Source organism: Ursus arctos, unplaced genomic scaffold (genome assembly GCF_023065955.2).
Source record: "Ursus arctos isolate Adak ecotype North America unplaced genomic scaffold, UrsArc2.0 scaffold_24, whole genome shotgun sequence".
Classification (NCBI taxonomy): domain Eukaryota; kingdom Metazoa; phylum Chordata; class Mammalia; order Carnivora; family Ursidae; genus Ursus; species Ursus arctos.
In genome coordinates this window covers 34,017,034-34,034,163 of record NW_026622919.1, presented here as the reverse complement: position 1 = coordinate 34,034,163, position 17,130 = coordinate 34,017,034, and the positions used below count along the sequence as shown (strand labels likewise).

Genomic DNA, 17,130 nt, shown 5'->3' with positions numbered 1-17,130 from the left:
TATGGGAGATTTGGGTTTGATAGGAAAAATATCTATCTGGCAATGGGAAAAATATTCTGAGTATATGTAGATCTAGAGTACTATATCTAAAGGGGTAGTGCATATGTGAATGACTTGTCAAGCTTTCAAAAAAACAATACCTGAGGGGCACCTGGGTGGCTCAGTCGGTTAAGTGTCTGCCTTTGGCTCAGGTCAAGATCCCAGGGTTCTGGGATCAAGCCCCACATGGGGCTCCCTGCACAGCGGAGAGTCTGCTTCTCCCTTTCCCTCTGCTGCTCCCCCTGCTTGTTCTCTCTCTCTCTGTGTCAAATAAATAAAATGAAATATTAAAAAAAAAACCAATACCTGAAAGTTTCCATATGATTTTCATTTATTTCTTTGAGATTTCCCCAGCCCTGCTCTCTAGGTTCCCAGACATCCTGCTTTTCTCAAGTCCTAGAATAGCCTCTGGTGTTTGGGAGATAGGTACAAAGCAGCAATATGAGTTTGCAGTATGACATTATTGCTTTAATGTTGCACTTTATATTTTCTGTACTACTGAATATTCAGAGATGAGAATATAGGAAAAAAAAAATAGGAAAGTAGGAAATCAACCAACCAACCAACCAGATTTGTCACTTATTCTAATGGAGTTTCTTCATCTCCCTAATGGTTAAGCTGAATTCTAGGATAGATTATTTATTTGGCTTACTTTCTTGTTTTTCAGTCACTGGAGGAGGACCCGTGGCCACGGCTGAGCTCTCAGGACCATGTACCTGCCCTTGTTCGTAGTAATGCCTTCTCAGAGAATTATTTAGAAGTCCCAGCTGAGGTAGCTCGAGGAAGTGTCCAGGCAGCAGTCATACCCTCAAAAGATCCAGAGCCACTTGAAGAAAATTGCACTAAAGCCCTGACGTTAAGGATACATGATTCTTTGAATAATAGCCTGTCAGTTGGCCTTGTGCCTACCAATTCAACAAATACCATCATGGACCAAAAAAATTTAAAGATGTCAACTCCAGGTCAGATGAAAGCCCAAGAAGTTGAAAGAACCCCTCCAGCAAACTTTAAAAGGACATTAGAAGAGTCCAACTCTGGCCCTCTTGTGAAGAAGCATAGACGAAATGGGTTAAGTCGAAGTAGTGGTGCTCAGCCTGCAAGCCTCCCCACGAGCTCCCAGCGAAAGAACTCTGTTAAACTTACCATGCGGCGCAGACTTCGGGGCCAGAAGAAAATTGGAAATCCTTTACTTCATCAGCACAGAAAAACTGTTTGTGTCTGCTGAAATGTATCTGAAAAGTGGTTTTTTTCCCAAACTTAGGATTTAAGAGGGCTTTTCGAAGTTGGTGCCGAACTTGAACTTTTTTTAAGGGGACAAAATAAAAATAGTATACAGTTTGACTTTCTGGAATTCAACAGTTTTATCCTGGCCTTGTACTTGCTTGTATTATAAATGTGAATTTTGTAGATGGTAGGATATAAGTTGCTGTAAAATGTGTGTAAATTTGTATACTTCGCACAAACTCAGTCTCTTACTCTGATACACAGTAAATGTAACAACAGGGCTAAAGGTTAAAAAAAAATCAAAAGAATCTATTAGATTTTAGAAATACATTTAAACTTTTAAAAATGCTTATTAAGAAATTTGTATAAGTCACTTGTGATGAAAACTACACAACTTTTTAAAGTAAATTATTAAGCAAACTGGAAAAGTGATGTATTTTCATAGTGACCTGTGTTCCACTTAATGTTTCTTAGAGACAGCTAGTGTCTTTTAAAAATTATTTTTTATTTCTAATTTCATAATTCAGAACTAAATTTTTCATAGCAGAAGTCTTGAGCCATGCTGAAAGTAGCTTGGTGTTAGTCTCCCTATTCTAATTTAAATACTATGCAGTATCTCTTAATTCAGTAGCATTTTTCTGAAACATTAATCATCAGATATACTCGCCAAATCTTTGGAGTAGAAGGAGGTGTATTTGCCTAAAAAGGTGCCCTTCTCAATCATCCCAGACACTCAATGGCATTATTAGGTCTTAAAGTAGTTTCTTCTCGTGTTTGCATAAAATATGTGAAGTTTTTCTTGCTATTTCAATAACGGATGGTGCTGCTAATTCCCGACATTTCTTAAATTATTTTATATATCGTACAGTTTTCATTGATTATATGGATATATGTTTGTTCATCTAATAAATCAGTGAACTGTTCCTGATGTTGCTGGATTTTTGTCATTGGTTTGTTTTAATGATACAAACTTTCTATTTTGCCTTGATCATGCTTTAACAACTTAAAAACACATGTAATGTTTATTTTTGTACTCTTGACTTTTAAATTTTAATTTAGAATACATTGAAACAGGCTAAATATCTAAGAATATGGTTAAGAATATGGCGAAGTCAGTTATGGCTTATAAACATTTGATGAAATATTATGTTGCACTTAAAAATGAATAAAACTATACTTTGGTAATATAGGAAAAAACTAAGACACCAAAGAGTATGTCATTTTGGTGTGATGAATTGTTATACAATAAGAAAATAATTAATTTAAAACAAGACATCTTAAGAGATTGAAGAGTTAATTTGTACATTCAATATCTACAATATGCTAGGAACTGCACAATTGGAAGCATAACAGTCTTCAGTAATGAGATTGAGAACCAGGGGTCCAGGTAAAGCATTACCTGTGGCTAGCTCTTAAGAAGGATTTTTAATTACCGAAGAGTTTGTTTTTTGTTTGTTTGTTTTTAGGATTCTATTTATTTGAGAGTGAGAGCAAGCATACGAATGGTGGGACGGGGAGAGGGAGAAGCAGACTCCCCACTGAGCAGGGAGCCTGAAGTGGGTCTCAATCCTAGGACCCCAAGATCATGACCTGAGCCGAAGGCAGATGCTTAAGCAACTGAACCACCCAAGCGCCCTGAAGAGTTTGTTTTTCAGATCTTTCCAAGACAGAGACATAGCAACTAGTAGACACTTTTGAAGTCAATTTATTGTGAAGGGTTTTTTCCATCTTTTAAAAAAAATTATTTTTTGTTTTTTCCCCATCTTTTAGACCCGTGATACCATCTTAGCTGCACAAACTAGAAATGCAACAAATCTGTATGTATATTAAAAGAAAATTCATTTAGCTACTTTGACTTTTTCTGCCAGTGATTGATTGTAAATCCTTTATCTACATGAAATTAAAATTTCCATTTGATTATAGAGTAATGGATTATGTAATCTTTATTTTTCAAATCAGTTTCTAATGTAAAAATGTTACAGTATTACTTCTTTCCTAGATCACATTTTTAGTACAATGGAGTTCCAATTCCATATAGTAGTTAGTAGCTATTAATACTAGAAACATTTTTGGTTTAAGACACAACTGCAAATGCTAAGATTAGCCCTTTTCTGTGTCTGTTCCTAGGATTGTGTTTAGGCCTATTCTTTAAGGAGCTGAAGATGTTATGCAATCACAAATAATGTTTTAATGTTTGTCTTTTGTTTTCTAATTTTATTTGCCAATGTAATGTAGATCAGTAGTATAATATATTATGGGAAATTTACGATGTATAAGATGGTACATAATGAAAAACTCCCACCTCAGTTCCCAAGGCAGCCAACATTTCCCCCTTTTTGTGTTCTTTCAGTGATAATCTATGTATAGACAGATGCTTAACCGACTGAGCCACCCAGGTGCCCTGAATTTTAATCTTTGAGGCAAAATATTTTGGCTATATGAATGGTTGCATTAGGGATGACAATACCCAAACTTTGATAGTCTACTTAAGTCTGTTTTACCACTTAAAGTGCAATGTAGAAAACACCACTGTATTATCCTCTCCTCTTTATGTTATAGCTGTCATGTCTGTATATATTGAAAACCCCATCAGGCAATGTTATAATTTTTGCTATCAAAAATCAAATATTTTAAAGAACTCAAGAGAAGAACAGTCTGTGATATTCATCCAGATATTTACCATCGCTATTGTTCTTTTTTCATTCCTGATATTCTAGGTTTTCTTCTAGTATTGTTTTCTGGTTTCTGATGAAAAATCTGTAGTCATTCAAATTGTTCCCTTGTAGGTAATGCATTGTTTTTCTCTGGCTGCTTTCAAGACCCTGTACGTGGATTCCTTTAAGGTTTTCTGCTTGGGGTTTGCTGAGCATCTTGAATCTGTAGGTTTATATCTTTCACCAAACTTAGGAGGCTTTCAGCCACCACCCCTTTTTTTCAGCATCACATTCTTTTTCTTCTTCTTTAAAGATTTTATTTATTTGAGAGAAAGAGTACAGAGGGAGAGTGAGAGGGAGAAGCAGACTCCCCGATGAGCAGAGAGCCTGACATGGGGCTTGATCCGAGAACCCTGGGATCATCACCTGAGCTGAAGGCAGACGCTTAATGACTGAGCCACCCAGGCACCTCCTTTTTCTTCCTTCTTTGTAACTCTGTTTTTCCTTTTGTTAGAACATTTGATGTTATATTTCTGAGTTCCAAAATTTCCTTTTGTTTCTTTATTTTAATTTTTTCCCCCATTTGGTTCTACTTTCTCTTTGTTGAGATGTTCTGTGTTTTCATGCATGTCAAGGGAGTTCACAATTGCTTGCAGGACATTTTTACAGTACTGCTTTAAAGTGTCAGATAATCTGTGTCATTAAGGTATTCCCTTCACTTGACTGAAAACTAAAATATTAATGTTTATCATAGTTGTATGTGAAATCAGATTATTTCACCACTGCTTAAATCATGTGAGCATCTGTTGATTGTTTTTTCTACGTGAGTTCTTCTATGTGAGCCTCTGTTGATTGCTTTCTCCATGTGAGTTAGATTTTCCTGGTTCTTTCAAAGTTCTCAAAGTCTTTGATATGCTAATAAGGATCTGATCCCCGCTTTTGTACTCTGTGAGGTCACTCTCCTGAGCTCCTCCCTCCCCACAGTCTCCAGGGTACCTTCCCCTTCTCTGGGGCTCCCCTTTTCAACTCTCTGGGGAGAAAGCTGGGGCTTTAGGAACCACGCACTTCCACCGCTGTGCCTACACTTGGAGCTAAATGGCTTAACATCTTTGTGTCTTGGTCCTCATCTATAAAATATAGATAGTAATACCACAGTGACTGGCATACAGAGCTAAATAAATGTTATCTAATATTATTTTTATTAAATGGTTAGCTTCTCAAAACTGTTAATACAGATTCAGTTTTCTCAGATTTTAAAGCAGTTTTTATCTAGGGTTAGGCATATATGGGGAAGGTAAACTATGACCTGGGCATCATTAAAACAGCTGATGAAGCTCATTTTTGGTCTTTGTCAATAGTTTTACTTTTTGGTACTTTTAATTATACATACAAGCTCCAGACTGTAGGATAAATTGTTGGGGTTCTGACATGTAATTTTTCCTATTAATGAATAGAGCTTTATGGAGAACAGAAATGAAACAAATAATCCCTTCTGCTAAAGAGCTTACATGTTAGCTAAATAGACAATAGAGTCATACATTAATGGACTAGAAAAGTTACAAAGTAGTACTAATGTGTCAGAGATAAAGGGAAGTCATACTTCATGATTTGCCTGGGACAGTCCTACTTTACTTTTTTGGTTGGAGCATGTATATAATTGTTAATAGAGCCTCTGGTTAGGATGATAAATTACATGGCTACTTTATAGATACTAGTTAGTTTCAAGAGAATGAAAGGCAAGCAATTACCCTATCTTCAGAAAGTTTGCTGGGCCTGAGAATGAGCTGGGTGAAGGTTGAAGGGGCCCAACATAATAAACAAACACTTAGAACTTTGAATAGAAATGTGGGAAAATGCTGTTTTAGAAGCTACAGTAATGTAACATTCAGGACAGACAAATGGCAGGTACTACTGTAATTAGATAGGTATGAGGTAACATGACCCTTGTTGGTTTTGCTAAAGTTTGGAAGTTTACTTTCTAGGAGAATACTACAAAAGGTAGGGTTCAAAAGTTTCAACCTAAAAATGCACCAAAGAAAGTCTATATAGAGAGTAATTAGCATAGTTTTACCTCCCAATTGGAGGATTTTAGAGAAATGTGATTTTTAAAAATAGACTATTTTTTAGAGCAGTTTTAGGTTCGTGGCAAAATTGAACAGAAGATACAGATATTCCACATATGCCCTTTCCTTCCTAGTTTCCTATCACTTCTACTTATATAACATGTTTATAGTCTCCCTTGTTATCAAAATCCCCAACCAGAGTGATGCAATTGATGAACCTATGTTTGATGATGGTTATTTTTTTTAAACCTCTTTGGGTTTTTTTCCTTTCACTTGACTAAAAACTAAAATATTAATGTTTATCATAGCTCTATGTGAAATCAGATTATTTCACTGCTTAAATCATGTGATTATTGTTCAGGTGTTTTTGGTGGCGAGGGTGAGGCAATGGCTTGCTTGAAGTGAAAAGGAATCTTAATCCTATGGAAATGAAAACTCACAATAAAGTATAAACTGATCTTGAAACTGGTTTTCATACGGATAATTCCTTGATGATTTTCTGGAGATTTTGGTTTTGATTCACAGGGCCATGAGAGAGGCAATTTTAGTCATTAATGATTTATTATAATGGGCCATTGTAGCAACTGGAAGAAGACAGAATTCTGGCTCGAAGTCACTCTTTTACACTGAAAATCAGTTTCCTAGCTGGTATTGCTCAGCCACAAGAACAGATTGTTGAAAAGTTTCCCCACATCCCAATGCTTTGAAATGACTATAAGCTGGCAATATGTACTAAGTACCCTTAAGTTACTTCCACTCAAAAAATGATCTCCACAAATTTTGTTTTCCCTCTGTTTGAAGTCTCATGAGAGAATCTCACACCATTTTTGTGGTGAAAAAAAAAAAAGAGTAGACGTAGTTGGTTAATTTATAATTAGAACTAGTTAATTTGGAGAAATTTCTAACTGGTTCTAAGAATTTAAAATTTATTTACTCCTCATAAAAATCCTATGAAGCTCATACTAGTCTTTTTCACAATTTATAAAGGATGAAACCAAAGCACAGAAGTTCAGTCCCCCAAATGTATAACCTCACCAGTGTTCATCTTACCCATAGATGTCATCACTTAGTTGTTCCAGCCCAAAACACGGACATCATCCTTGATTCTCTTTTTTTCATCTATCCCACAACCAACCCAATATCTAGATCTTTCCATTTTCTCTTCCAAAATATTTTGAAGTTGGCTACTTTTCACCTTTACTGCTTCACTTCTACGCCCAGTTCTAGACCAGCATCTCCCAGCTGGTCTACTGAAATAGCTTCCCTACTTGCCCCACTGCTTCCACTCTTGTTCCCTCCCTGACCAACAGTTTATTCTCTGTACAGTAGCTAGAATGATCTTTTAGAAATGTAAATATGGTCATGATACTTTTTTTTTTAAAGACTCCATTTCTTTATTTGTCAGAGAGAGAGCACGAGAGAGCGAGCACAAGCAGGGGGAGCAGCAGGCAGAGGGAAAAGCAGGCTCCTCACTGAGCAAGAAGTGAGGCTCAAACCCAGGACCCTGGGACCAGGACCTGAGCCAAAGCAGACACTTAGCCAACTGAGCCACCAGGCATCCCTGGTCATGATACTTTCTGGTTGAAAGTCCTCCAAAAGATTCCCACCCTAGATTAAAATTGAAACTCCTTATAGTTCTATATAAGACCATAGTCCATCTGGCCACTGCTTACCTCTCCTATCTAGTTTGCTATCACTTTCTACTTACTTCACTTTGCTTAAACCATACTGTTTTTCTCATTCCTAATCAAGATTCATTCCCTCTTTAGGGCCTTCGTACTTGTTCCTTTTGTCTGGACTACTTTTCTCTCAGAGTAGTTTCTCACATACTTTGTTCAAATGTCATATCCTGAGAGGCCTTCCCTGATGACACTACCTAAATTAAGCCATCTATTTATCTGGCTTATTATATATTTTTTTCCATAGCATTTTTCACTACTTGAATTTCTCTGTTTATTTCTGTCTTCCCATCAGAATGTAAATTCTCTGGCTGAGGAAAGCACATTGATTTTTTTATTGCCGTACCTCTGGAGCTTAGAACATGTCTGGCACTTAACAGGTATTCAAATATTTGCTGAATGAATGAATGAATGAACTTGTGTACAAGGGTATTCTTTATGATTTTTTGTTTTTTTCCATAACTTTATAGAGGAATAGTCAAAGAGCTATGAAGTTTAACAATGCATATGAAACAGCTATGTAAACTGAATAACCTTATACAAATGCTGGTGATCCCATTTGTGATTATTACTTATTGGTTTCCTCTGGATTTCCTCTTTATTCCTGCTCTGGGTCTGGACAACATGAAAACAGTAATTACTTAATTAAAATAAGTCTGAATTTTGAAACACCTGTTGTGTTCAGGGCTAAGTGTTAAAAGGTATTCAACAATGTGAAAACTTTATTCTTCTAACGCCTAGGAAGAAGTTAACTTTCTAGTTGGGGAAAATGAGATACGCACAAGAGAAACTCCAAAAGATTCCAAATACAACAAAGAAGTAAGAGTGATAGCAAGCAATAAGAGCAGAAGGAATTTAGAATGTTGGAAAGATTCTTCAGTTAGTGGGTTTAATGTAGGAAGCAAATCTTAGAAGGTTGACGGTTCTCGGAATTTGTGTGTAGTGGAAGATAAATGTTCAGAATCTTTTATTAGCCAATGTTCAAACATTAGCCTGATAAAGAGCAGTCTGGGTGTGCTATTTGTTGGCACCGATAGAGCGTCAAGAGCAAATCCATGGTTTCTTGGCTATATCTACAGCTATATTTATATCTGTGTCTGTATCTATCATCTATCTCTCTAGCACCCGATTAACTGCATATATCCGTTGAGATAGTTTCTCTACTAATCTTTTCCATCCTCCATTGTGCGTAAAACCTCCTTAAAATTTTTACTGCTGTCAGCCAGTTTGTTACAACCTCATGCCTATTAAAAAGCTATATCTTCATGGGACTGCCATATTACTTTTAATAGTACTTATGAAGTGCTTAAGACTGTGCTGAGCGTTTGTTCAATAAATCAATAAATGATACCATGTTTATAAAAGAAATGTAACTGACTCCAAAACAAGAGCGAAATCGCCATCTCTTCCACAGGGGAGATGGAAACAGGTAAGGAAGGAGTCAGGCGGGCTCCACAAACCTCGCTCAAATTGACACGATCACCGGCCGCGCCCCTCATTTACATCAATACCTCCCGGGCTCTAGGGCAGCCCACCACACAAGCCAGCCTAGGCTCCCGGAAGATAAACACATCGAAAAGGGCGGGGCAGAAGGCGGGATCGGGATGGGTGAGTGGCCAGCAGAAAGTGATTGGCAGCTGCCATGTCCACGTGCTTTGAGCTTCGAACTAGCTGTCGCGAGAATTCGATGTAAACAGACCGGTCTCCCGACCTCCGACTCCCAGCCCGCGACGCTCAGCTGAAGTGCAAAGTAGTCTGCGGCATGATTCTTTTTGACAAAGCCACGTAGGTGTACTGTCTGCAAAGAAAAACAGATGTGTTCGTAACTCTCTCTACCTGCCTGCGTTCGCAACCGAACCTGACCCCTCGGCTTCACCCGAACTTACATACTGTTTTGTTTCCCCTGGAGCCCCAGCGGATTGGATAAATTCAGGAGGCGGGTCCGCCTCTTTCCTACTTGCTGGTTGGCGAAGCTGACCTCCAAGGGCGGTGCCCGGCCTTATCCAGTTTCCTTCTGGGATTGGCTAGAAAAGTAGTTCCGCTGAGGCGTGGTAGGAAGTGGTAGCCGTCAATCACAAAGGGAGACTCCAAACAGTGAGCCTTGAGCTGGAGAACAGCGTTTACCGGCGGGGCGGCCGGTGAGAGGGCTGGTGGGGCTCTGGCTTTGGGGAGGCTGGGAGAGGACGAGGGGCAAGCAGCGTGAGGGGAGAGGGCTTGGCTGGCAGGGATTCGACGAGGGAGAGGTAGCGAGTTTGGAGGGGGAGGGGAGAAAGGGCAAGGGGCCAGAGGGCGGCCGGGGGCAGCGGTGGCTCCGCGTTGGAGGTTAAGTGGGTAGAGCTGTGTTAGTGTCTTTCAGGAGAGTGGGGCCTGAGGGGCTGGCGAGGGTCGTCCTCGGGAGACAGGGCCCTTAAAGGATATTTCTTGGGAGGCTGTGTTTCGGGAAATAAAGGGTGGAATGGAAATGAGAGGGCTGAGGGGCTGGTGGTGAAGATACCTACTGAGGAAGGGGTACCTGGGCTAGGTGGGGCAATGGGTGTTTTTGTAGTAGCAGATGAGACTCATCAGTATGGGAATTTTCAAATAAGGTGATAGAATACTCCCTACTTAGAAGTGATGGTTTTAGGGGCTTTCAAGATTAGTTCCAGGCTGTGGACTTTCCTGAGCCCTGAAAGAGATCGTTAATATTGCTGTCAGTCCTCTTTTAGCCTTAACCAAGTACACTCCACGCTCTTAAAACCTCCCAAGTGATTCAGATGCTAATTGGACATTCAAGGATCAGGATTCAGTGATGTGACAGAAAAGGATAAGGCTTCTAATGTCATATACGTTTTTATTACTTATTTAGGCTGTGGTGTTTAGGTTACAATAGCAGGGGGTTGACAAATACGATTTAAAAACTCTTGTTAGATTATGACCATGCAGTCCTTTTTTTTTGGTAGCTATAATCGACATAGAACATTATATTAGTTTAGGTGTACAACATAATGTTTTGATATTTGTACATATTGTGAAATGGTCACTATACATGGTTACAGTATGCAGTCTTGCTCATAGTTTCCCAACAGTCTTAGTTGGAAGGTATTAATTATTTCACTGTTCCATTAGGTCTCGAAATACTGTGCCACGTGTTTTTTCACTATTTCAGGATTTTAGTACATTCTTTAATTTTGGCTCACAGAGATAGCACATTTGTTTTTATTAAGAGATCTTGTGCTGGACTCTCCATCCCTTACCTTTCTAGCTTATGTTAACAGTAGGTCAGAGGGTCCAGAAAGAGTTTTAACTAGTTCTGTGGTTCTGAGGCCTAGTCCAAATAAAAAAATTTCATGATAATTAGAAAACTTCTTTATCTACTTCCTCCCCTAACCTCCCTCGTTTCTCATGTAATGGGAATTGCTGGGAAGGTTTCCTACATTTTAGGCATTTTCCATAGGGATCTCTAGTGAGCAAACATAAACCCTTACCCTGATTCACAACAATAATGATCCATTTTTTTCTATCTCTTTGTGCTGGAAACAGGCTTAACGAATGAAGCTATGGCTACAGATTCTCCCAGAAGACCCAGTCGTTGTACTGGTGGAGTTGTGGTTCGCCCCCAGGCTGTTACGTAAGCGAATTTCAGATAATCCTAAAAGTTAAAGGAAATTTGCTCAGAATAGTGACTAACATTCAGGTTTCCTTTCTGAACATTGACTACTTTTGTAATATCTGTTTAATTTTGGCTTCACAGGATGATAAATATTGCCAACACCAAATAAAAGGAATAATTGGAGGATCAAGTTAATGTATTCATATTTATAGGGTACATCAAAAGCACTGTGCTAAATCCTGAGGCGTAATGTTTTTTCAAACTCCAGGTTCAAAAATTGGTGGCTCATTAGATCAATTCAGTGGATCAGGACCATTATTTAAAAAATGAAATAACATATTATAGAAAATATAGTTGGGAATATTCTTTTGTGACACACACTGTTCATACGTATGTATATGTTGACCAGATCCTGATGTAAAATATATCTCTTATCTAGGTTTCAGTCAGAAGGTTTCTAAGTCAGTGTCATAAAAAGTACATTCTGTATTTTAATTTGCCAAAGCCTATTTATACTTAATAGGAGTATATGATCTAATGTGGTTTTAAGTTATGTGTACTTGAAATAACTGTAATCAATAAAAAAGGTGCCAGCAAACCATGAGAATTGGGAGGGAATATTTTAGTGGGAGTATTTAGTGGGGATATTCTAGTATTTTAGATCCTAAAGGGTTTTATTAAGAAGCTAACATAATGTACTTTAAAGGCTGAGTAGTTTGGACAATTAGAATCAAAAGTACATTTTCGACAAAGGAAATAGGGTGAGCCGATGTGGATAAGGCAAGCTATGTTCATAAATGAAATATAGGGAAGTTGACCTATATAAAGTAGGTTAGGGTGAACAGTGAAGATTCTTCAGTATCTGGATAAGGAGGTGAAACTTGTTTTCTACCTTCTAAAATGTTCATAAGGGAATTGTAGCATTTTATATTATTCCCTTGGGCAGTTTAGCATGTTACATAAAGATTGCCCTCTCAGACTAAGAAAAATATATGTATAATATAGTATTTTGCTATATAATACTTCCTTTTTTTTTTCCTCCTGCATTTCCTTGGGCCATATTTCTTTGCTAACTATGGACCATGGCAACAAATTAAGCATGTTATTAGCTATGAATTAGGTACTCTTTCAGTCTTCATTTTACAGGTGAGAAAACCAAAGCAGGGAGAAATTAGGTAAATTGTCCTTGGGAATAGCCTAGAAGGGGAACCTGGATCAACCAGGCTGTTTGTCCCCAGAGTCTGTGCACTTAGGCAGTATTCTGTGTTGCCTCACCATGTAGTATTCATCTTATATTGCTTTTTGTTATTCAATACATAATTTTAGTGTTTTTAAAAAATCTTTTATTTATTTGTATTCTTTTAACAAATAATGCTTGAGCATCTGCTCCATGCCTGAAGTACTGGCTTGTAGATTCTGGAGATAGAAGGTAAATATGAGAGTTGGAGTCCTTTGTGTAGTAGAGTTTACATTCTAGGGGGGGAAACAGTGAATAAGTAAAGTGATTACAGGCTTTGATTAGTACGCAGTGTGCTATGATAGAGAATGACAGTGGGGAGTCTGACTTCAGGCTGTCAGGGAAGGCCTCTCTGATGAGGTGACACTTAAGCTGGAGAAATGAAAGGGACGGAAGAGTATGGGTAGGAATCCAGGCAGAAAAAAAGCTGGTGTAAAGTCTTGACTCAAAGAGCTTGGTGTATTCTAGGAATGGAAGTTGCAGATGATGGAAGCAGAGTAAGGAGAGTGGGTGAAAAATGAGGTGGGAGAGGCAGGCCTAATCAAATTGTTGTGTGTGTGTGTTTTGTTTTTTTCAGCCTAATCAGTTTTTGTAGCTATCTAAGGCATATTGCTTTTTTATAGGATTTAGGATAACTCATATGAGTTTCTTCAAATGTAATTTTTCACATGAAATGAAATGAATTTGATTTGGTATTTTGAAGAATTTTTTTCCCACTTGCTGATATCTATATACTTCCCATTTAAAATATCTTAGTGACCTTAACAGTATCATTTTTCTTCACTTTCATGCATTTTAATATTTTCCCATGTCTTGTCTGTGACAAACATTCTGTGAGGACTTCTTAATATCGCCTAATGCCTGCGCCTGCAGCAAAATGCAGATTGATTTTGCTATATACAGGTGAGGGACTAGGTACATTACCAATTTAAAGAGAAGGTCACTAAGTACTGAGTCATCAGCCTTAGTTTTTGTTGCTCCGACTGGGGAATTCTTTTGCTTTGACTCAAGAGGAAGGTCCTGCCTTAGCCTTGTGTCATCACTCCTTCAAATACAAGTTAGGATATCTATGTCAAATTCAGAGAGCATGACTTTTAAGAAGAGATGATATGTAAAAAGATTAATATCTCATTTGCATTTCATTTAATAACATATACAAAGAAACTAGAAAGCAGGATAGCAGAATTATCAGTTGATGAGTGTTAGTCTTTTTTCTTTTTTTTAATATTAGGAGTAACTTTCTTAAGGCTTGTAGAAAGAGCTTTAACATGTTTTGTTTTAAGCTGCCAGGATAAATTTTATGCATTTCACCCTTTTTCAGGGAGCAGTCCTACATGGAAAGTGTTGTGACTTTTCTACAGGATGTTGTTCCGCAGGTAAGTGTGTTGTTTCAGAAATAGTAGGTTTTACCATTGGCCAGGAAAGTTCGGAAATGTTCTTTCTCCTAAACTTGCCACTAGTATCATCAACTTCAGAAAAACTTCTGATGTTTTAGCATCCTGAGCATTGGTAGGGTCGAACTATACTTGTTAGTATTACATGTGCCTTAGTTTTGGGCTGATAGTGGCACAATTCTTATTCCTCAAGACTTGCTCTCCTAAGAGGAATCAAAGTGAGATGTTAGTTGAGAGATGGGACTTGGGACTCTCTAGTTGGGTCCTATTTCCAGAATCTTTCTCTTGTCCTAGTTAAATGTTGCCTCTCTGAAGTGATCAAAGCAAAGTATATACTTTGCATGTCCTTAAATAGATATTTTATTACCTAAATACTACACTGAGCACAAGTCTACATGTCTTTCATGGTGAGCAGTATTTTTATGCCAAGTAGGGTATGCCTTGTTACTCTAACTTCTAACAGAGTTCTCTCTATGTAAATATAAGAATAAAGAATGAGAGCAACCCTCCTGGGATCGTATCTAGTGCACTGTTGCCCAGATTTAACCTAAGCATCACTTGGCACATGTGTTAAAAATAATAATTTCCAAGCCCCGTCCCAGAGAGTTTGACTCGTGGAATTGAGGTGGCATCCAGTAACTTGTGTCTGTAGTGAGAACCTCCAGTGATTCTTGTGAAACAGTGGCCGTGGGAAGCTCTCTGTCCAGTGGAACGACTGAAGGGAAAGGTATTTTCTCCTTGTGGTGATGTCAGTGTTTCCTGACTGCCAGGCTATCTGTAACCACGCTGTTCAAAAAGGGAATTCATAGGTCCAGTGTCCCAGCTTTATGACAGCATCCTAGAAAAGTCTAAAATCCAGATTTCAGTTCTATTATGTAAGTTGTATTTATCAAGTAAGGGAAAGTATCAGGGAATGCTGGTACTCCGTTATCACGTTCAGATAACTTTAATGGAAATAGGTCACAGTGAAAAGGTCTGTGGGGCATGTAAGGAATAATAAATGCTTTCCTTTTTTGAGGAACTTGGTTACTAAGGGAAGTCAAATTGCTGAAACAAGCAGAGCTTATAGCAGCATTTCAGTAACTGTTATACATGATAGTACAGACTGAAAATGTAATTGCTAAGGGAATGCATAGCAAAGGAAGAGTGAAAGAGTCAAGTTCCAAAGGACATTGGAAATAGCAGTTGAAATGAAGGGAAAGGTTGGGTATGGGGTGTTGGAGGGAACTGGCTAGCTGGGTATGGCAGGCAGCAGAGCTGCTGTGGCTGTCGAGCATCTTGGACTCTGCACGGAGTGGCGATTCTCGAGAGCAGCCCGCGGCTGAAATCCAACCTGGTCTCTCCACACTGCCCTTTCTCTCAAGTCCTGAGCCCTGGCATGAGGCTGGTTCCAAGGAAGGGGCATTTAAAAATTTTTGTAATCTGCCTGCCCCTAGAGCGCCTCTTTATCACATTTTTACAAAGGCACCTTTTGTGTTAGTGCAAACCGTGCGTAGCAAGCAGTTTTTATTGGCTGGAGGAGAGAGGCTGTGGTCAGAGGCTTTGAGGGAATAGTTAGGGAGTTTGCTAGAGAAACAAGAATACCAGATTGACTAATATTTTTTTTTTAAAGATTTTATTTATTTATTCGACAGAGATAGAGACAGCCAGCGAGAGAGGGAACACAAGCAGGGGGAGTGGGAGAGGAAGAAGCAGGCTCATAGTGGAAGAGTCTGATGTGGGGCTCTATCCCACAATGCCAGGATCACGCCCTGAGCCGAAGGCAGACGCTTAACTGCTGTGCCACCCAGGCGCCCCCAGATTGACTAATAAATTGAAAATAGGGGGCTGTTAAAATTGATGGGGTAAAAATGCTGGAAGGTAGAAGATTAATTTAGTCGTTAAAGCATTATACATTAGGGAGGGGATAATGTATGCGATTGATTATGAAGATTGGATCAGAGGAACAGCTATGGAAATAAAGTTGTAGTCATGGATCTAAGAATTAGAATATTCACTCAAGAAATTTGTGCTCTGCTGGTCATTATTCTGTTTACTCTGGAAAGAAAGCAAAAATTCAGGCAGACATTTACTTGAGCACCCACTCTGGGTCGGGCACCGTGTGAAGTTGAAGGGATATTTGGTGCCTTTGCTTAAGGCTTCATGGTCTTGTGCAGCAGTTAGCAAACTTTCTGTGAAGATAAGCATTGCAGTTCTTATAAGATCTGTTGCAACTGTTTGGCACTGCTTTTTATGTAAAGGAAAAGGCATGGCTGTATTAAAATAAAATAAAACTTTATTTATAAACACAGTTGGTGGGCCAGATTTGGTGACCTATGGCCCCTTTCTTTCCACCTTTAATCCAGAGTCCTCCAGTGGTACTTTGCAGTCAGCCATTTGGAAAATTCTATTTTTTGCTGATGTGATGTTCTATTGCCTATTCTGGAAACCGTCAAATTCCTGGAGCCTAGAAATTATCCTCTGGCTTTCCAAATACGCACAAAAGGGAGAGAATGTGTTGTTAGACTGGTGTCTGCTTCTTTAGCTCTTCCAGATAGAGTGAATTCCCATTGTGTTTAACAGATGATACTGATGGCTATAGATGCCTTTAGCTGTGCTTTTTGATCTAATAATTTTACTTAGGAAAATCTATTAAAAAATAATTCAGCAAAGAAGAAAGGTAAAGCTCAGAACTTTTCAGTGTATGTGTGTGAAAATTCTGCATTTTCAGTGTAAAAAATTGTAACCAGCCCAAATGTCAATAGCAGTCAAGCAAATTATGGTATGTGACCCTTACAGAATTAATTGCTGTAACTAGAAATTATACTTTTTGACACAAGGGAGGTTATTTTCTCGACATTATATATATACATATATATATACATATATGTATATATACACACACACACACAACATATAAATACAGCATATCGACAGTGATTATAACTGCGTCTTTTAAAGTTCAACAGTAAGAAAATAAAGCTCAACACTAACTCTGTGCTTATGAATGTGTGTATGTGTTAGAAACCGGGTAAGGAATAAAAGGAGAAATAAATAAATCCTGTCAATAATGGGGTGAAAGTTTTGATTCTGAGTGAGAGGGCTAAAGTTGTTGGATCTTGGTAGGAGAAGGAGGGCTAATAATCGGTGCTGGAAGGTGGGGGAAACCTTTGGTGTAGTAGTACACTGACCTCTATTAAGATACCAAGTGGCGGCTGGATGGGCGCTGGGTGAGTATGTGCCTCACTGAGAATAAAATACCCACACGTGCC

General features: G+C 38.5%; 2 protein-coding genes across 19 annotated transcripts in view; both read left to right on the top strand.

Moving 5' to 3' along the window:
- The window catches only part of PPM1D (protein phosphatase, Mg2+/Mn2+ dependent 1D), a 43,782-nt gene extending 41,596 nt beyond the window's left edge, over positions 1-2,186 (top strand). The window contains exon 6 of the mRNA XM_026517504.4: positions 707-2,186. Within this exon, the coding sequence (XP_026373289.3) occupies positions 707-1,264 (558 nt within the window). The 3' untranslated portion in view covers positions 1,265-2,186. The remainder of the gene's footprint in view (positions 1-706) is intronic.
- A 7,526-nt stretch (positions 2,187-9,712) lies between these two features.
- BCAS3 (BCAS3 microtubule associated cell migration factor) overlaps positions 9,713-17,130 on the top strand; it is a 578,553-nt gene continuing 571,135 nt past the window's right edge. For all 18 annotated transcript variants that reach the window (XR_008961213.1, XM_057317873.1, XM_057317874.1 and 15 more), the window contains exons 1-3: positions 9,713-9,797; positions 11,179-11,266; positions 13,807-13,861. Coding sequence is in view for 17 of the 18 variants with exons in the window: in XM_057317873.1 (XP_057173856.1) it covers positions 11,196-11,266; positions 13,807-13,861 (126 nt within the window). In the remaining variant the exon portion in view is untranslated. The remainder of the gene's footprint in view (positions 9,798-11,178; positions 11,267-13,806; positions 13,862-17,130) is intronic.